Below are 21361 nucleotides of genomic sequence, written 5' to 3'. Positions count from 1 at the left end.
TTTCTCTGCATTTCATTTGAAAAACTAGACATGTGATTGAGACTGCCATACCTCTGACTATTCTCACATTATCTGCCTCATCCCGAGAGACTTGGCAAGAGCAGCTTTACGTGTCTGCATGCAAGGTAAACTAAATCTTCATTATCACTTATGAAACAAAGTGTAAAGTCTGATTTTTTTAAATAGGTTTTATATTTAGTCAATTCCTCTTGCTGCTATAAAGGCTATAACAATGTGAAGAGTTCATGCATGTTGTCACTGTGATTATACATTACTTTCTAACAATTGCAGAAGGTATCTGTCCGACTTGATTCATTTACTGGGTTTAATTACTTATAACACTCTGGCTGAAATCAATATTATCACATCATGAATACTGTATCCGAGGAGCCATGGATATCAATTCACTATGAATTAGAATGACACCAATTCCACATTTACACACAGTAGTGGTGTATTTGGGCCATCATCAATATTTAATGAAATACAGCCATCACTTTCTTTGAAAGGTAATGTAGTTGTTGTAATAGCACTAATTTTATTTAGCAGTAGTTAATGCCTCTTTCATAATGGAATTCAAAAACTTGATCTGAATTACTGATGTTACAGATGTTTACAGACTAATCTATACTGAATTATTTTTTAAGAGACCTTTTAAATGTACCTATATTTAAAGCATCTGCCTAGACTTGGGAATGAAAAGGGTCACACAGTGGATGGATTTATGATTATAATGACTGTGGTGCTTCATATGAATTTGTATGTCGAGGTACTGTAGCTCATATAAAAACCTGTTATTTCTCTAGAGGATAAAGAGGTAGAATGATGAAAGAGCCGCATTATTCTTAGACTTCTTGTAGCCTTGTACTTTTTCCTGTTATTTAATTCAAAGTAATTTTTTCCTGTTATTTAGTAAAACATACAAAAAACAACTAAGCTCTGATTATGGATAAGAAGTTGGACCTGTCCAGACTATCAGAAGAGGAGGCCAAACATGTGTGGAGCGTCATTCAGAGAGACTTCGTCCTCAGGAAGAAGGAAGAAGAGAGGCTTGGGTGAGAACTTTAAATTGCATGATTACTTACCACTTATCTAGCTAACAAGGAATGTTATTATCAGAACCTTAGCTAACGTTCTGGCAAGGTTCTCTCAAAGTTATGAACAGTATCATTAACACAATAGAATGTTTTCTTTTTTTTAATTATTATTATTATGAAAGTTTTTGTTGGAAATTTGTCTAACTTTTGTTAATGTTGCTTGTTTCAGAAAGTAACTTTCCTTATTGTAAAATTATAAAATGGAACATTCCCTTGCATAAAAAAAAAACTACTTTAAAACATTAAAAATTGTCCCTTTTTAAAATTCAGAGAACATTCTAACTAAATGGGAATGTTAGTAAAATGTCCTTAAACCATATTTTTGTAGGCAAATCTTACATTTACATTGGTTAATTTGATAATGTTTGTGATCTGTCAGTGGAGCCAACCTGCACATAGTGTATGAGAGGTATATCCATAATCCATAATTTATTCCACATTTCTCTATACATGCCAGAAAAAAAAAAAAACAAGTTTATGAGAAAGGGCATAAAGTTTGAAAGGACACTGTTGTAAAGACATCATGATGATCATGGTACAGTCACAAGGCCTGATCACACCATTCCACTGGGTGGGAAAACATGATGCCCCAGAGCTCTATTCTCTATTTACAAGGAGGTCTCTGTTTGCCCATTGAATTCTTATTTGCTTGAGTTGGAAGATTGTGTTGTTTTCTATTTCCTGGCAAGGACAGATATTTAGTGTATGTCGTGAATTCAAATTAAATTCTTGATATGATCATTTTAGGACATCCATTATAGTGCTGAATTATTCTATTATCACGATAGTGAAAAATTCAGTGCAAGTTTGTGTGACTGTTTAGAAAGGATTCCATTGAAAATGTTTACTGACACTAATATGGGCCCTATTTTAACGATCTGAAACGCAAGTGTCAAAGCGCAAAGCGCAATTAACTTTGTGGGCGGGTCTCTGTGCTGGTGCTATTTTCCCGGCGGGATAAATGCCTCTTGCGCCAGGCGCAAATCTAAAAGGGGTTGGTCTGAAGTAGCTTCATTATTCATAGTCAGCCCATTCTCACTCCCAAGGCGTCACTTAACTGACGCCTTGGGAAGCATTTGGACATGCTTCAATATCTGACGCTTTAGGCGCCCTTTAGCGTCAGTTAGATGACGCCCTAGGATCGCGTGTACCCTACCCCCACCCCACACCTAAACCTAACCGCGTCTTCTAACTGACGCTTTCCTTTAGCGTCAGTTAGATGACGCCGTAGGATCGCGTCATGTAAGTGACGCTAAAGGGCGCCTAAAACGTCAAATATTGAAGCATGGTCAAAGGTGACGCCTTGGGGTGAGAATGCGTTGTCATAGTAGTGGTTTGGGCATAACGTGAAATAAACCAATCAGAGCGCTATCAAACATACCCTTTTAGAACAGGTGCGCATGTTGCATGACGAATTATTATTATAACAATTCATGACGCATTGTTATTATTTCAAGTTTACCAGGCACGCGCCATTAGCGTTCACAGCCGATGAGACCGATGTTCTTGACAGGGCAGTAAAAGACAGAGAAGTGACGGTGTACGGGGATGGGAGAAACCCTCGCACATCAGCATCGGTTAAACATTATATACGTATGTTTCTTGCCACTATTGGGCAAACAGGTCTAATCCTTCAGTACTACAATTAGCCTTAAAATGGGTAATAATGTTTTTTCATCTTCATGTAAACCACAATGATTTCCCTCATGTGTTAATATTTTTCCTTGTTATAATGTATGATTAGCAAAAATAAAAACTGCTGCATCTGTGTTGATGGGAGAATCAAAGTGTATGCGCGTTGTGCACCCGCTACATTATGGCCAAGCATGCACGCTTAAAATAGCATTATGAACAACGCGCAACGCGCCACTGACTTTAGACCAGGTTTTTTCTGGTCAGTGGCACAATTGTTTTCTGGAAGTGTAAAATAGCACCAGGGAATGTTTGCGGCGAAACACGCCTCCTTTTTGCGCCGATCCGCCCAGGGAGGGCAAATTCATTTCCTAGTTTACCGACGTGCGTCTTTTGAGGGAAAAATCTCGCTTTTTTTTTTACTATATTTTATTTTTTTTAATATTTTTTGACTATATTTACAAAATGCGTTTGTAACAACCCGGTCTCATCCAAAGACGTCATATAACTGACATTTTGGGACGTCTTTTGACCATACGTCAATATTCGCCTTTTTAGGGCCCCCTTAAACGTCGGTAGATGAGGTTATGGGATCCTAACTCTACCCCAGACCTAAACCTAACCCTAAACCTAATCCGTCACCTAACTGACGTTAAAGGTAAAGCGTCAGTTGTATGACGGCCCGGGATCGCCATCTACCGACGTTTAAGGGGGGCCCTAAAAAGGCGGATATTGACGTATGGTCAAAATATGTCCCAAAACGTCAGTTATATGACTTTTTGGGATGAGACTGTGTTATTTGTAAATATAGTCATTTGCGCCGGGTGCAAGATAGAGCCCTCTATGAGTTTTTATATAAAATAGACATGCACAGATATTACAATTTTGGAAATTCCCTTGAAAGAGACTTATTAGTTTGTTGTAATTATTGAGACCAGACCCGAAAAATATTCTCTAGGCCTAGGGTTGGGTACCGAAACTCGGTGCCAATAGGGAACCGGTTCTGACGTAAATGGTAGAAACCAGACTGAATAAGAATTTAAACGCTTTTGCTCACTCGCTCTAGATTCCGGGAGATTTGAACTAATTTGCGATCATCCGGGAGCCGTTATCAAAATGCGGGAGACTCCCGGAACGTCTGCAGATAGCGAGGAGATTAATGAAGATGCCAAAGACAAAACGCTGCAAGGTTTGGCTGCAGAAATTCAGAACGGTGGTCTATATAGAATCACCATTCGCGCTGCCTTGACGCTCACGTCGTCATATTATATTAGCGCGCGCATGATCTGCTCCTCAGAGTTCTCGAGACCTTGCCGAAAAAGGAAGCTCATCAGCAGCGCGAGGAGTTTGGCAGCGAACGCAGCGTCTCGTTCCCTATTCAGAGAACATGGGTTACACAGAGACGTTCTCTTTCATATGTTTAGTAAAAGCTGCGTAGTTAAGACGCAGTGGGAACGAAATATCAAACTGGCTATAGGAGCTTAACTAGTAAATGACCAGATAACTTACATGACTAAAACATGGGAACCTGTAGCCATGTCGATATTATATTACCCTGGTAGTAATCTCTATTAATCTCCAGTATAATTACATTGTTTGATATAATATTGTTTTATTTGATATTATGTAAATATGAACTTTTATTTTACGTATATTGGTTTATTTATTATTACCATATGTTACTTGTATTTATATTGTAAGTTAATATTGTGTCCAGTTTGGCCCTGTAAATAAAGGGTATTATTTTATTTTTTTTGACAAAGTGTGTGCGGTTTCGTTTTCTAAAGTACCGTTTCAAGAACCGTTTAGGCACCGGAACCGTTTAAAAAATACAGAGTAGGTACTGGTATCGGATAAAACCCAACCGATACCCAACCCTATCTAGGCCCCGTATTCTGTCACGTCAGAGCGTTGTGAGGATGAAGGAGGGAGAAGGAGATGGATTATATGCAAGCAGTTTTATTAACAAAAACAAAGAAGATAATACAAATATAAACTCAGGTACATGAGAAAACACAACAGTTTACTTGTTCAGTAGAATAAAGACAAGGCAGGACAGTGAACTGCAAACTATAGAGGGTTTAAATACACAAAATGATAAGCGATAAAACAAGGCACAGATGTGTATTAATCAACCAGCTAATGAGTAACCATAACAACAAACTATAAATGATGGGAACAAAAGAAAACCGAAAAAAAGAAGGGAGTGCAAACTACATAGGGCCACTTGCGGTCTTTGCTCTACTCACATGATGTACTGTATTTCCTGTATTTGGCCCAAGTGGACATCAATCCCGCAAGTGTAGAGCTTTTGATTACCCGATGGGACATACGTATTGTTGTAAAAATTCAAGTGTATACAGAACTTGATTTTGATTTTCAATACTTAGCATGCTAAAATAAACTTGTAGATGTCTTTTCCAAATGTACTTCTAAATGTAGACCCCAACAGGCCCTGAGTGATAAAAAGCAGTTGCAAATGTTTTGAAGGGAGCATGAAATGAAACAATGTCTTGGCATAAAAACAAGTAATATATAGCAAAAACTGAATAGAGAATGTTGAACTGTCATTGAATGTTGAACTGAACTGCTCCCCTGTGAGTGAACTACACAGGGGAGGTGTAAATGTTTCTCTTTGGTTAGAGGCGGATGAAACGCAACTTTATGGACAACTGCCAGCCTGCATGGAGAGATTCTTGGAACTCCAAAGACACATGCAGCTTCAAACTGTTTTCTGCTCAATAGTGGCTTTTTATTATAGCTTCCCTTTTATTACAATTATTTTTGATTTGATTGACAGAAACCTTTTTTCAATAAGCCTTAAATGACAGAGCTCTTCTCTGCTCTGAATCACTCACAAATCTTTTGACAGTTCGATTATCTCTAGTCAGTTTATGTAAAATAATTGTTGATTTCACACCTTTTGCAAGACATTGCACCATGCTCTTTATAAGAAAGATCTTATACTTCCTCCCCATATTGCATAACTGTAACTTGCTTAATGTGGAACAACCTCTTTAAAATAAAGTAAGAACAGGAACATCACCCAGTGACATGATTTTTTTTTTTTCATTTTCATTTTTTCAAATTTCATTTTCTTTTCATTAGAAATGTACTTGAGTTACAGTAAAAGTTTACCCAAATTTTTAATTTATTCTATTGTGTTTTTTTCATTGTTTTATGATTAAATTGTTTTATGATTGCTATTTTTCTTCTTCTGCTCTAAAGCACTTTGAAATACCACAGTGTATGAAATGTCCTATAAATACACTTGCCTCGCCTCCCTGATAGTGGGGAAGATTGCAACAACATCACTCATTGTGCTTGACATTAACTTTCACATTTTAAGGACAAGTAGATTCCAAAACAACTAATTTAAAAGTATATCAATGCTTGAGATACATAACACACTTAAGTTACAGATGATAAAAGCAAACAATATTACAATCATCCCTGTCTCAATCCCCACATCATCTCCCCTACATAGTTTTCATAAAACAAAACATCTCCTTGAATTTTATTCTACAGACCTTACAATCAAAGATGAATAATCACACATGAAATGCAATCAAACATGATAGTACACAGAATATATGCCCTGGATGACCATCAATTTCTGATTTTTTTAAAGAGTGGTGAGTCATGCAAATATTATTATTTTTTTCTTTTTTTTTTCACATGGAATTCCATTTTTATACTGGTAGAAAAAGCTTCATAACTACTAATCAGCCATCAACCACTCAAGATGAGTAAAAGAAATCATGCTCATTTTGCATCTGTTCACGGAATATATTATTGGCCTTCTCCAGTTTTTCATGTGTGTCCAGATGCTTTTCCAGCAGAGCTTTGTAGTGCTTCTCAGGATGGCCGTCCATGTTCTCCACCTTCCAACTGTAGTATGCATTATTTTTAGGTGTTTTGATATTTTTACCCAGCCAGACCCAGAGTCTGGCGCAGGGCAGAAGACCCACAGCAAAGTCCAGTGGATCTTCCATCAGTTCTCTGTAGAACGACAGATATTTCGTCATAGCTGGAGTTGGCTTAATGGTGGGCACATCCTGTGGAAATGAGAGTATAGAGCATCTTCAATAAATTCACACATTAGTAAAGTTTAGTCTTTGTTTTCTGTTCTTACCTTAAAAGAAAATCTTTCAAGCATTAAGTCGGTATATTTTTTATAACTTAAGTATCTGCCGTTTATGAAGTCCCTGAGGTCATCAGGCTGGATTTCTTTTTCACTCATTTTCTTCAACATTTTCGTCACCGTCAGTATGTAGTTGATGTCTTGCATGGTGAAGTTTATGTATCGCTCTGCCTGGAGACTGCCATTCTGCATTTGTTGTAGGAAGTCTACTCGGAGTGTCTCAAAGGCAATTGCACTGTTGTTCTCCCATATTAATTCATAAACGTCTTCAACAGATGTGATTTCCAAATTGTTACTGGGGCAGCTACAAAGTATGTACCTGTTACATGCACAAACCATTACCAAAATAAATAATTTAAGAAGAGAGTTAATAAAGAGGTAATTGTTTTCAAACCAAAAATTTATCAGGCATTTCTAATTAGTAAGGCCTGATAAAATCAAGGAATGTCAAGACCATTATATTAAGATACCCATTTGTTTTAGAAAGTACAATTTTTTATTTTTTTGATTGGATTGGATTGTCCAAAGTATGGGTGTTAAATCAAAACTCAGTATTCATGTCAAAGTCAATGTATCATGTAAGTAAAAGACCTTACCCAAAATATAAGAAACTAAAACAAAGAAAGGCCACCGTCTTCATGTTTATGGGGTTGATGTGAACGTCTCCAGCTCTCTTTAAGTTCCTCAATCTCCAATCCAAGCACTACAGTTTTATATACTGTATAGTCAGTTATTGGGTAATAAACATAGTTACGCCTACTGTTTTTTTTTTATTTGTTAGTCAAAGTTGGATGTTAAATTTCCAAGGAACTTCTACAGATATAGAGATTAACTGAGTAGATTAGTCTGCTGCCTTGTCTAGAAGCTAGACAGAAGATTTCCGTCTTGCAGTAGAGTAGATTAGTTAGATTAGCTATGTCCAAACACAGGTAAAGAACACCACAGGTAGGCCAAGGCGGAAGATTTCCTTTGTAGGGGCTCAGATTCATTTGTTAATGGGTCATCACTCATGCCCCACAAAAAAAAAAAAAAAAAAAAAGACAGCGCACTTGGAATAAACTATTATTAACTAACAAGAAACTCTGATTAACGAACTAGTAAGTAATAGCGCACAGATGAAAGTGGTAGTTCATTATTGACTAATCAATAACTGCTGTTTTAATACTTCCCAGAGAACTACTGAAAAAGTTTATTAACAACATAATATTAATTATCAACTAAAAAAACTCTGATTAACGAATTTGTAAGTGATAGTGCGCAGATGAAAGTGTTACTAGATACTTCTGTGGGAATTACTAATTATTTGGATTCATATTATAAAGTTAAGATCATTGGAACTAACTAGTAATGACTCAAGTGTTACATGATCTAGTCATGACTTGTGCAACCAAATGCTAAAGTCATTTCAAGTGTTTGAGATTTTTGGTCAACATTGGTATACTTTTAGAAAATTTCTTACTGGTTAGTCCCCATGGTCTTCACTTTATAATACGGATCCGAATAATTAGTATATTGAAATATTTAAATTTTAATATACTGAATATTTACTGCATAAAATCCTAATGATATGTCACTCGCAGAATAATTTAGAACACAGTGTATTGTGCATCCCTATGAATATTTTGTATTCTGCAAAATGAGTTTGTTTGTCATTGATTTATATTTAATTATTTTAAATGTTTTTAATTGAGGGCTAAGACAAACCTGGCAAAAAAAAAAAAAAAAAAAAAACGATTCTCACCCCTCAAAGCCATAAAGCTTATTTCAGCTGAAAAGCTTATTCTTTAGTCATGTATGTCATTATGCTGAAAGGCTCTGTCTATTTATATTACATTGCAGGGAGCTTAAATCCAAGATTGAGAAGGAGGAAACAAAGAGGGAACTACTGGGATCTCAGTCAAATCTGGCTGACTCTCACTGTATCCGCTGCCTGCAGCCCTTTAAGTTCCTGGTGAACAGTAAACGGCAGTGTATAGACTGCAAACTCTACACCTGCAAATCCTGCAGCCGCTACAACAAGAAAGAGCGTGGTTGGGTTTGCGACCCCTGCCGCATGTCCAGGTTAGAACATTTTTTTCTTTTCTCAGAGTTTAATGCTTATACACTTTGTACACTTCTAAAGTAATGTGAATATGTAATCACTTATAAATAAAATCTATACATAGCACCTGTTTTTTGTTTTGTTTCTTTTTAATCCAGGGTCCTAAAAATTGGAACCTTGGGGTGGTACCATGACAATGTACACTCTCGCTTCAAGCGTTTTGGCAGTGCAAAAGTAATGAGGTCACTGTATAAGAGATTAAATGAAGATGGTGAGTGCTATTAAAAGCCCCTGATAACCTTTTTTGCGCATACATTGCTGTCACATCATCATGGTTTAGTATCACCAGTCATTTTAAGTGATTGTGCTTCGCAAGGGAGTGTTAAGTAAGAGATAATGTACAGCTTGCCAGTTATTATCGCTAAATAAAGATTGGGCCTCAGAATAGAGGGCTCTTGTATCACCCTGAAGGGGTTTATTTTGCAACAATGACTGGCTGACTGTCACTGTACATTATCCCACTTAGTACACAGCTACTCTCTAAACAAACAAATGTGTGGATATGAAATATTGATTTCAGTTTAAGATATTGTATATTATATTGTACATTATTGTACATAATGTAATAATTTTAACTGTATAGTCGGTCACATTTTAGATTAGGGTCCAATTCTACGAATTCTGCCTCAATAAACTCCTAATTACTGCTTCGTAATAGTTAGTAAGGTAGTATTGGGCAAGGTAAGGTATTGGGTAATTAGTAAGGCAGTATTGGGTAAGGTAAGGTATTGGGTAGTTAGTAAGGCAGTATTGGGTAAGGTAAGGTATTGGGTAGTTAGTAAGGCAGTATTGGGTAAGATAAGGTGTTGGGTAGTTAGTAAGGCAGTATTGGGTAAGATAAGGTGTTGGGTAGTTAGTACGGTAGTTTTGAGTTAAGGTATTGAATAGGAATTGGGTAGTATTAGGGGATGTATATGGTCATGCAGAATAAGGCTTTATCATGTGCTTTATAAGTCCTAAACTGAAGCCTTATACAATACAATGTTATATGTCAGCCCATTCTCACCCCCAAGGCGTCACCTAACTGACATTTTGACCATGCTTCAATATCTGACGCTTAAGGCGCCCTTTAGCGTCGCTTAAGGCGCCCTTTAGCGTCAGTTAGATGACGCCCTAGGATCGCGTGTAAACCTACCCCCACCCCAGACCTAAACCTAACCGCGTCATCTAACTGACGCTTTCCTTTAGCATCAGTTAGATGACGCCGTAGGATCGCGTCATGTAACTGACGCTAAAGGGCGCCTAAAACGTCAAATATTGAAGCATGGTCAAAGGTGACGCCTTGGGGTGAGAATGCGATGTATATGTATAGGACGTTTAAAACCAATTGGAGTTGACCAAAGTGCTTTACAAGGCCAAGAAAACAAACAATAAGGAAGAAAACAAATAATAAGATAATTAAAAACAAAACACGATATATTAAAAGCTATTGAAAAAAAAATGTTTTCAAAGTTGATTTAAAAATTGACAAAGTTTTGGCGGATCTGATGTAAGCCGGTAAGCTATTCCATAGCTTAGGACTGTAAATGCACGATCACCCCTAATTTTAAGTCTAGTTCTAGGGACAGATAGTAGATTAGAGTCCCCAGATCTTATAGTCACGTTGGATAAAAGCCCCTTCTAAATGAAAAAATGTAAAAAAAAAAAAAAAAAAAATCTTCATGATCAATATTTAGTATAACATATAATAAATATGTAAAGCATGCTTTTCAGATAAACAACAGCAAGAGACAGCAAATAGTTAGACCATGTGTGATCGTTGTTATGTCTACAGTATGTGTATTAAGTTACCAAAAGGATTTGTTGATCAGTCTTTTGAATTTAAAGAACTCTGTCCAGAGACTGTTCCAGCAGTGCTGAGGCCACAACAGGGTCACATGCTATGTCTGGGGCGCTGTATAACTTGTTGATGTTGTTTATAGCCTTGCTCGACAGGACATGTTAAAGAGAAAAAAGTAGAAACCTTGGACGAATGCACAAATGGAGGCTTAGATTCCACATATTGTAATCTGTCTGAGTGCCTGAGTTAAATAGTCCTTAAGGAATGTCAGATTTTCCCTTTGTGTTACACAAGACCAGCATTTACATTGTTGTCCTTGATTTATTTAGGGCAACGTGATGATGACACGCAGAGCATGCCTGATGTGCGCAGTGAGTACAAAACACATTCATGGTGTTTTGAAGAAAACAGGAAGCATATTAGAATTTGAATTTAATACCTCTGATATAGATGGTGTCGTCACAGAGTAGAGCTGAGGGGATTTGACCAAGCATTGTTAAAGGATCCATATTGAAACCATTGAATCCCTTTTGGTAGTGCACCACTGTAATATATAATCTATTTTATTCTTAGATGTGTGTAATGGTCATGATGAAGAACATATGGATGCTGCTGAGGCTCAACGTTATAAGCAGGTAGATTAAATTGTTAGGTATTTGAATTCACATTTCAGTAGCATTTTTCCAGGCTTTTTTCCAGGCTGAAATAAAGCATTTTTTAAACTCTTTTTAACAACTTAGTAAATCATTGTTTTTGTGCTTAGTGTTTTAGTCTATTGGTACAGCTTTTGTGTTGGGAACCAATACCCTATGAAATGCCATTTCTGCCACAAAAAAAGAAAAAAAAAACTATTCTTATGGCATATAACAATTATGACATACAGCAAGACCCTGGTTTCACAGACAAGGCTTAACCTAGTCCCAGACTAAAATGCATGTAAACTGTTTTAACCTGTGCTGATGTTAAAATATGTCAGTGCCATTGTTTTGGATCTGCAATACTTTGTAGATGTACACCAGTAATGTTTTTCTAAGGCATGCTTATAAAAAAATATCCTAATTTAACTAAGGCCTAATCCTGGTTTAATTTAAGCCCTGTTTGTGAAACCAGGCCAAAATGTCATAATAATGAGATGCTAAATTACAATTATGAGATAAGAATAATGTGGTTGTCCTATTTAGTCAGTCTACTAACCAAGTAACTTTGCAATTACTGGCCTGGTTTCACAAACAGGGTTTAGATTAAGACAGGATTAGGCTTTATACAATTAGGATATTTAAGTAGCTTTTCTAAATGTGCCTTAGTAAGTGTGCCTTTCAGATACTGACATATTTTAGCACATGTTAGTACAAGAAGCTTTTAGTTAAAACCCCTCAGTAATGAACTTTGGTTGGACTAGGCTTAATATGTCAACTAATTCTTGTTAATTTGCAACTTAATATACAACTCTCATTAGAGTATTAGTGGAATGTTAGGTTGGTTTTAGGGTTAGTAGAATAAGTTAACATATACTTGTAAGCTTTAGTCAGTAGAATGTCTGTTGGAGGACCATCACAATACTGTGTTAACAGATATTGAGCAGATAGTCTAAATGACATAGTTACACATTTCCTTATAGAATGTCTAAAGTGGACTATTGAAATAGTGTTGCCAATGTTGAAATTATGATACACTAATTTTGAGATAAAATGTTGGAATTGTGATGCTCAAAATTATGACATATTAGGGAAAAAATAATTAGGACAAAAACTTTTTAATGTGATAATTTTTACTTTTTTACATCATAATTATGGTGTATCAAAGATTTTCTTTTTTTGTGGCAGAAATGGCCTTCCTTACTATGACTTAGTATATTCATACCATAATATAGGCTTATATGTATAGTATTTTTATACTTAAATAAACAAAGGGGATTTCTGCCACAGAGTTTCGGGCAAACTTATTTTAAGTCTACAACTTAATTATTGAAGTTACTTTTTACTTTGTTCATAAATCTGAGGTGGCACATTTAAATGGGCATGATGCTTCTGTTGCAGTTGGCTGCTATTGCAGTACTATACATTATTATATTACTGTATATTTCATAAATCCCTGGAATTAATATTTTAGAATCATTATAAAAGCATTGGGAATATTTTAAATTGTGAAATTCCGATAACAAACGTCTCTTAAACCAGTACTCTGTTCATCATATTATCTTCTATGAACTTGTTGTGACTTCCTCTCAGATGCGAAAGACCAAGCGTCTGCTCTCTGTGCACCCCATGGATCTTGACATGGACGACTATGCCACTCACTCCCGCAGACAGTCTGTCCAGGTATTGATATGGTTCTCAGTATGAACATCCACATTTTTAAGGGGTACTCAGGCATTATAAACACTTTTCTCTCTTCTCCAGAACATCCATGAAGATAGAGGTCAGCGTAATGATCTAGAATACAATTCCGACATGTACCATCACCATCAGCATCGCATGAACCGCAGGAAAAGTCTCGACAGGATTTCACGCCCAGGTAAAGAAAGCACGTTCTGTTTGTACATTTCAATCTCCCTTTCTTTCTTTCCCTTTATCTCTCTTCCTCCTTTTTTCACAAATTGACACATTCACACAAACTGCTGTTGGATGGAGTAAAAAACTGATCACATATTAGGGACCTCAAGTAAAATCTGGCGTAGATTTCATCATAAAATAATTTGCATATGCACAAAGTTTTCAGATTGCACATAAAGAATATTAATATTGTCTATGTCTATACAATCTTGTAATTCTAAAATAGTACTCTTAATCAGTGTCTCAGAATATAAACAGAATGTACAGTATTTTAAAATATTTTAAGTAAATGTGTAACACGGATAAGCTCAAATCCGTGTAACACTGATAAGCACACGGATAAGCTGAGGGAATGTTGGATCCATATGCAGGGAACAGAATTAGCTCATCAAAACATACAGCCATATAGGACAAGACTCGACAAAGAACACAAGACACACTGGGGTATAAATACTAAAGGACCAATAGGACAACAAGACACACATGGGAATTAACTAACACACCAGAAAAACTACAAAGAACTACAAAACATGGTGAAGAACAGGAAGTAACATAAAAGTACAAACAAGACCAAAGGAACACATGGTCAGGATCATGACTATGTTAAATCCTTTTATGAAATATATTTGAAGAGTTCAGATGCAAAAGCCTCTAAGTGCCATTTGAAATTTTCTTCTAGAATGATCATTTTTATCAAGCTTGTATATTTAAGTTCAGTGATTTCACTTAAATTGCAATGATAATTACCTATTAATTGTTATTTAAGTGAAATTACTGAACTTAAATAAACAAGTTTGCTAAAAATCATCATTAAAGAAGAAAATTTCAAATGGCATTTAGAGGCTTTTGCATCTGAACTCTTCATTTACATTTTTTATGTATTGTAAATGTGTAAGTTACCCCATACACATAATTTTGAAAGAAACCACATGTATGCAATTTAGCATTTTTCTACTGATTTTTTGTTTTTGTAATCCAGCATCTATGGATCACTGACATAACATATTGAAAATAACATTTGTAATTATGTTGTGCATAATGATGATCAAGTGATCAAGGTTGAGGCTAAAGAGGTTTAAGTATTACAAATCATATATTGTTTTAATGTTTTTTGATATCGGTTCAATTACATGTTGTATAACATAGGATGCACTGCACAGTCAGGAGCACTTAGATGGAGTTTAGCATTAATCAACACTAAGCAAATGAACTAATATGTCCTCTTCATTTTTGTTGTAGATGATGGACTGTATTCTGAACACAGAATGGTACGCGCTCGCTCTCTCTCTAAAATCAACTCATCCATGGCTCCGCGCCAGATCTACCTGGACACTTCAGAGGAGGAAGATATGTTCCGTTACCCTGTCTACCAGCTGCCCCCGCGACGCCGCAGTCGAGCATCTTCTCAGGAAAACATTCAACAGGGGCCACCACCGGTATGAATAAGAGACTTTTATGAGGCATTCAAAAGAGTGCATAAATGGGTAACACTTTAGAATACTGTATCTTACTTACTGCAGAATTAATAAGGAATTATTGACGAACTAATAGGTAATTCTTCATTAACTACTTCTTCACTACTGTTAACTACTAAGGAAGATCTGTTAACTAATTAGTATGTAATATAATTTTATGATTGTGTTAAGTATCAGTTAGTTAATAATGAATTCTGTCATACCTCCTGAAGAACTACTACTAATTATCTACTAATTAAGGTTCAAGAAAAATAACTAAGATGTAACTACTGAACAGTCATACAAAACTAACCTCAAATTATTTGTATATTTTATATACAGTACTGTGTGTGTCTGTTTTCCTCAGCATAGAATGCCACTGAGTAAATTCATGTATTTGAGGCAACGACTGAGGGAAACTGAAAATATAGGGAACTTATTAGTAATTAATAAATAAGTATCAAATAATTCTGCAGGAATTACTTAGAAGCTGGAACAGTATTCTAAAGTGAAAATATAGGGAACCCATTAGTAATTAATAAAGAGTTATCAAATAATTATCAAGGAATTAGGCTACTTATAACCTGAAACAGTCTTCTAAAGTAAAAATATAAGGAACTTATTAGTAATTAATAAAGAATTACCACATACTTCTGACTCAAATCAAACTTACTGTAAACTTACTAAAACCTTCTAATAATAAGGTGTAATATACATGATATGTTTTTGCTTATTTGCAGATCATAGCCTATAGGTAAATGTCTGCACATATCTTTCTTATTAGTGCTGAAGAATGACAAACTGTCTGGCTACTGATATGACCTGCTTCTTCACCTCATGTGGATGTAAAAGTTTTACATTTTATGCCTTTTATCAGCCAAGAAGGACCCAAATTAGAAATTTATACTATTCTACTACATTTATGACCCACTTTCAATACATATTCATATCTCCATCGGTGGAATTACCCTTAGTCAACGTCACCAATGATTTTTTCCGTCTTTCTTTCACATGTTGCTGTGAGGTAGATCAATGAACTGAGCAAGAGAATGTCTGCCATTGAGAGTCTTTTGAATCGACTGGAAGAGAAAATGACTCCGGCTTCTGATCAGGTATGAATATGTCTCAAAACATAAATGTAGCTCCAGTATTTCTTATTTTTCTAAAGGTTTCATATAGGTCAATATCTCATAATTTTAATAAAAAAAACTTTTCATGTTTAGCCTGTTCAGCCCACAGCAGGGCAGATGGATGAGGTGAAGCTTAGACGAAAACTAGATGAGCTATTGAGCGACAAGGCGCTTTCCTCTGATGAAGATGAGCCGAAGAGACCTCCTAAGTCCAGAGGGTCCGCTGTGAGGGGGGATCAAGCACCGATGGCCCCTGTGTCCCTAGAACCCTTGAGCTCCTCCAGTGATGAAATGCCCACTGAAGCACAAAAGGTGAATACACAGACAACACACATATCCATAGAGTCCAAAAATCTATGGGAGATGCTGTCTTTGTCCAAGGTAAGGTTTTCCTGAGAAGCATCTCTGATTTAAAAAGAAAAGCCTTTCAATGTTTGTTTTTTTATTTTATTTTTTTTATAGAACAGCTAATGCAGATTCAAACGTCTCATTATCAGACTATTAGTGAAATATGGTATTAAAAGTCACACAACTTTCCGCAGGTTTCCCATATTATCGGTAACATTGTTGTAGAACGCTCGAAAAAAAGAAGAAAATTCTGTCATCACCCTCATGTCATTTTAAACCATAAGCCTTTGGTTAATCTTCGGAAAGCAAATTAGGACATTTTTGAATGAAAGCCGAGATGTTAGTGTTTCTCCATTGAAATTCCTGATTACCAAAACTTAGTGGTTTCAAAAAGCTCATAAGGCACCATAAAAGGAATCCATATAAACTGCAGTTTAATCAAGTCTTGTTAATTGCTTTATACGATGAAGGTTTGGTTACCTGGACATTCAAGGGGGGGTTTCAGGTCTTATGAGGTTTGGAACGACATGAGGATGAATAAAATTGTTATGGTATGGATGGCGGATGAACCCAGAAGCAGACGGTGTGCAATCACAGATAATTTATTGTAGACAAATAGGGGAAAACAAAAGCCCACGAGGGGGCAAAACAAGACTCTGACAAGGTGACAGACTAGACAAGGTACAGACAAAATTCTACTAAATAAACGACTGACACGAGCAATAGAAAACCAGGACAAATACTCTTCACAGGTAATTACAAACTTGGCACGGATAACATTTGGCAACATTTGTCAATGAACCGACACAGGACAGCAAACACAAGGGGATTATAAAGGGAACACTAATGACAAAGACAGGTGAAACTGACTAGACAATAATCACAAGACTAGGATAACAAGGGGGCGGGGTAAGTTAACGAGACAACACAAGCACATGGCCCAAACAGGCCATGCGCTTGCACACAAAACATGATTCTGTCATGATCCTGCCTCACGACTAGAGAAAAATCAAAGACAAGAAGGCAGAATCATGACAAAAATGATGACAGAATAAAAAATATTGGGTTAACTATCCAGCCCGTTCTCATCCTTTAGCGCCACATAGAACGCTATATGACAAAACGGCGCTATACTACGCACATGGCACCCTTTATCGTTAATATTCACGCTAACCCAAGGCGTCATAAATCATTTAGCGTAATATGAGACTACCCTACCCCACACCTAAACCTAACCATCACAGTGCGTGTTATATTAATGTTAACGGGTGCCATGTGCGTTGTATAGCGCCGTTTTGTCATTTAGCGTTCTATATGACGCTAAAGGATGAGAATGCGTTGAACTATCTCCTAATAATCTTAAAGGGAAAATTGACTTTGAAATAATTTTTTTATATGTTTTAGCTTTGTTTTATGTTTTAGGCATCCAATATGTAGGTGTCTTTGTTTCCAAAGTATTTTCACTTTTGATATTTTTCGGTCAAACCGTTCTTGTCTGTCAGTCACAGAATGAAGGTCTATGGTCACAGTGAGTCCAAATTAAACATGATTTAATGACTCGTAAATGTAAGTACACATTGATGGCCTAAGACACGAAACGAGTGGTTTGTGTGAGAAAACGAACAGTATTTATATCGGTTTTACCTTGAGTAACCAAAGTCCAAGTGATCTGAAAGCACGGGCGCTTCGGTCTGCTCAAGCGCCAGAATGCGCCGGAAGTGATATTTTTTTTTTTTTTTTGCATGGTCGCGGAAAAAAAAATATCAACGTTGTCTGTTGATATACAGGAAATTGCAATGGAAGACGATTTCAATATATCTAAATATGTTTAGATCTTCACAGGGAAGGGTAACACTTCTGAAATCTATGTATAAACAGTGAGTGACATACACACGCGAGAGATCATAAGATTATAAGAGGTAAAAACGATATAAATACTGTTCGTTTTCTCGTGTCTCAGGCCATCAATGTGTACTAACATTTACGAGTCATTAAATCATGTTTAATTTGGACTTCTCTGTGACCATAAACCTCTATTATACTTGATGACTGACAGACAAGAACGGTTTGACCTAATAATATAAAAAATTGAAAATACTGTGGACACAAAGGCCCCTACATCTTGGATGCTCTTGAGGTAAGCTAAAACATATCAAAAATTAATTTCAAAGTGAACTATCCCTTTAAAATACTGAGTTCAGCTCTATAGCATTTTTATTAGTATAGCCGAAGAAACATCTCAAAGACAATCGTAGTTCCCCTGAGTTGTTTTAATAAGTAATCCGTATATTATCCATTGGCCATACGACACTTATGCCTCATTTAGCTATAATCTCAGCAATGCTAAAACCTCTCCACAGTATTTTTTAGGGTTTTAATGCTGACGAGGCTTCTCTCCTCTCGGTTAATTACTGTTCCCTCTACATGGCTTTCAGAGATCCACTGCGGCGGCCCTATGCGACATCACAACTGAGATTCTAAGAACAATTAATGCCACTGAAAGCGCTATGAACGAGTTGGCCCACTCAAATCCTAATGACAGACTTCAGTTAGCGGGCACAGATGTTAAGCATGCTGATGATGCGTACAGGGAACTTGAGGAAAATGTAAGCTTAACCCTCTTATAGATACTGTTATGTTTGTTTGAAGGAGAGAGATTAGACTCGGTTTTATATCACTCGATTTGTTAAGATTTGTTCAGAACTGATTTTTGCTGTAGTTTTTCTTTCTTTCTTCATTACTGCAGGTGTACATGACTGCAGGGAAGTCCTTTGAAATGGCAAAAAAGTTGCAAATGATTGAACAGAATGCCAACAACAGCGGCCCGCTTATTGATTCAGAACTCTCTGAACTGGAGGACCAAGTTTCTTTGGCAGCCACTAAAGTTCAGAGCACAGAGAGTGAGGTGAGCTACATTCCAAAAAAATCTATCTATCTATCTATCTATCTATCTATCTATCTATCTATCTATCTATCTATCTATCTATCTATCTATCTATCTATCTATCTATCTATCTATCTATCTATCTATCTATCTATCTATCTATCTATCTATCGATCGATCTATCGATCTATCTATCTGTAGATATTAATTACTTATTTATCTATTAGGTCTCAGACATTGAGAACAAGATAGCTGCTCTAAGTGCTAAAGGATTATCAATTGATAAAGCCAAGAAAAAGGTGAACTGATAAAAAAGAAATTTTACTTGTTAAAATGATTTTTTTTTTAACTCTTTAGACTTCTTTAAGTTTTGCAGATTTGCAACTAATACAATGTTTTTTGTCAATATTTTATTTCAGGCACTGAGTATACATCAAAAAAGGAAGTTTCCCCAAGACATTCCTTCGAACAGAGTACACTTCTGAGTGTAAACAGGACATTGCTTTATCTTCTCTGTTGCTCTGTATTATTCAGCCCTTAATCCATTAGTACATTTGCAGCTTATATCCAAAATGTACATGCATTCAGTCCAAAGGATGTTTTTCAAATCATCAGAAGACAACACATACAAATACACTGAGCCCCAAAGGATTAAACAGTATTTTTCCATGTATATAAAACCTTTAATTGTGTGAATTATGTTGTTTCAGAATGCATGAGAATCATTATTGTGTTGTTTTTTTAATGGTGCAAACTGGATCACTGTATTTCATATAAATTATATATATTTTAAAGTATATTTCACGTGCATATTTTTAAGTAAATTTCATGTATGGAATTAAGTAAACAACTTAACTTAGTTGAGTGAAAGTAACAAAGGAAATTAGTCATTTTAACTTGGCTATAGTAAAATGTTGAGTAACACCTATTTAGTTGAATTTTTCCAAAACATTTCACTAAAACAATATAATATTAAATTTAACCACACTTTTAAAATATATGCTTTACATAGAAATATTTAAGTAATTAATGCAGTAAATATAAGGAATTACGTGATGTGAACGCCGAGTCCTCAATACTTGGTAGAGAATACACAATGTGTTATTTTGTGTGGAAAATAAAATGCCACAAAATGGCTAATCTAAAAAAAAAAACTAATCCCAACAACACCAGCACGTGTAAATACCGCTGGAAATCAGTGAAAATCAACATTATTCAGGGCCCAGTGCATGATGGGAACATGAGGAACAGAAAAGTTGAGTAATTTTACTTAATTGTCTAATGTTGATATTTACGTTTTAATTTGGCTTTAACTTTCTTTAATTGCTTCAATTGAGTACTAATATAGAATTTACTTTGTTTTTTTCTTATATAAATTACATGAAAAAAAAATTCGGTAGTTCTTACTTTCCCACATATTTTAAATCAGTGTTGTTCAAACCCCAACCTTAACTAAAATCAGTATTAGTTGAAATAAGGTGATTGTTCTAAAGTATCCATGCCAATAAAAATAGGAATAATTGCTATTGTTTTTCCTTGCTTGCTTTGTTCCTCAAATTGCCTTTACAACTTTTAAATTTTAATAATAATAAAGGAAGGTTCCAAAACAATTTTTTTCTTTATTTCATTATTGGTCTTTTTTTTTTTTTTTTTTTTAGATATAGGCCTACAGTAATCCTGTCACTTTATTTAAAGGGTTAGTTCACCCAAAAATTAAAATTCTATCAGTATTTACTCACCCTCATGTTGTTCCAAACCTCTATGTGTTTATTTGTTCTGCTGAACAGAAAGGAAGATATTTGGAAGAATGTTTTAATCAAACAGGTCTCATTCCCCGTTGACTATAGTATGTATTTATTTTTTCCTAGTCAATGGGGAATGAGATCTGTTTGATTAAAACTTTCTTCCAAATATCTTCCTTTGTGTTCAGCAGAACAAATAAACAGATAGAGGTTTGGAACAACATGAGGGTGAGTAAATACTGACAGAATTTTCATTTTTGGGTGAACCAACCTTTTAAGTTATATGTTGATTTATTAGAAATAGGCAACTGGTTTGCTGGTCGTAGTTCCAGCCTGGTCTTGCTGGCAGCTGGTCTGGTGACAAGTTTTGAAAGAATTGTTTTGAAGCAACAGCTTTGTGACTATCTTAAAGCAGTTAAGGCACTTCTAACAACAGTTTTGCAAATAATTCATTATAGATATGTAAAGCATGAAGAAAGCAATCAATTAGCATTCTC

The 21361-nt window shown here is 35.7% G+C and overlaps 2 protein-coding genes across 2 annotated transcripts; one reads left to right on the top strand and one right to left on the bottom strand.

Moving 5' to 3' along the window:
* The first annotated feature begins 923 nt into the window (after nt 1-923).
* Nucleotides 924-20710, top strand: mlpha (melanophilin a). The gene is made up of 14 exons (XM_089133922.1): nt 924-1055; nt 8713-8934; nt 9073-9185; nt 11084-11125; nt 11328-11389; nt 12983-13072; nt 13154-13268; nt 14546-14742; nt 15789-15872; nt 15984-16202; nt 18674-18844; nt 18985-19143; nt 19350-19421; nt 19542-20710. The coding sequence occupies exons 1-14, from the start codon at nt 946-948 to the stop codon at nt 19605-19607; spliced, it is 1722 nt and encodes a 573-aa protein (XP_088990048.1). The 5' UTR covers nt 924-945; the 3' UTR covers nt 19608-20710.
* On the bottom strand, nt 6085-7553 carry LOC120476521 (uncharacterized). The gene is made up of 3 exons (XM_039667577.2): nt 7470-7553; nt 6865-7192; nt 6085-6787 (listed from the first exon to the last, which is right to left on the bottom strand). The coding sequence occupies exons 1-3, from the start codon at nt 7511-7513 to the stop codon at nt 6470-6472; spliced, it is 690 nt and encodes a 229-aa protein (XP_039523511.2). The 5' UTR covers nt 7514-7553; the 3' UTR covers nt 6085-6469.
* Nucleotides 20711-21361: the final 651 nt, after the last annotated feature.

The sequence above is a fragment of the Pimephales promelas genome, chromosome 8 (genome assembly GCF_988280905.1).
Source record: "Pimephales promelas chromosome 8, fPimPro1.hap1.1, whole genome shotgun sequence".
NCBI classification, from domain to species: Eukaryota; Metazoa; Chordata; class Actinopteri; order Cypriniformes; family Leuciscidae; genus Pimephales; species Pimephales promelas.
The sequence above is the reverse complement of the archived record's forward strand: the minus strand, read 5'-3'. Positions and strand labels throughout refer to the sequence as shown.

Excerpts from the sequence above, each read along its gene's own strand:
- mlpha (XM_089133922.1), top strand. The coding sequence starts at position 946 with ATGGATAAGAAGTTGGACCTGTCCAGACTATCAGAAGAGGAGGCCAAA. Across the intron at positions 9,186-11,083 it reads TAAGAGATTAAATGAAGATG|GGCAACGTGATGATGACACG; the intron begins GTGAGTGCTATT and ends TGATTTATTTAG. Across the intron at positions 18,845-18,984 it reads ACAGGGAACTTGAGGAAAAT|GTGTACATGACTGCAGGGAA; the intron begins GTAAGCTTAACC and ends TCATTACTGCAG.
- LOC120476521 (XM_039667577.2), bottom strand. The coding sequence starts at position 7,513 with ATGAAGACGGTGGCCTTTCTTTGTTTTAGTTTCTTATATTTTGG. Across the intron at positions 7,193-7,469 it reads TTTAGTTTCTTATATTTTGG|GTACATACTTTGTAGCTGCC; the intron begins GTAAGGTCTTTT and ends TGCATGTAACAG. Across the intron at positions 6,788-6,864 it reads TTGAAAGATTTTCTTTTAAG|GATGTGCCCACCATTAAGCC; the intron begins GTAAGAACAGAA and ends TCATTTCCACAG.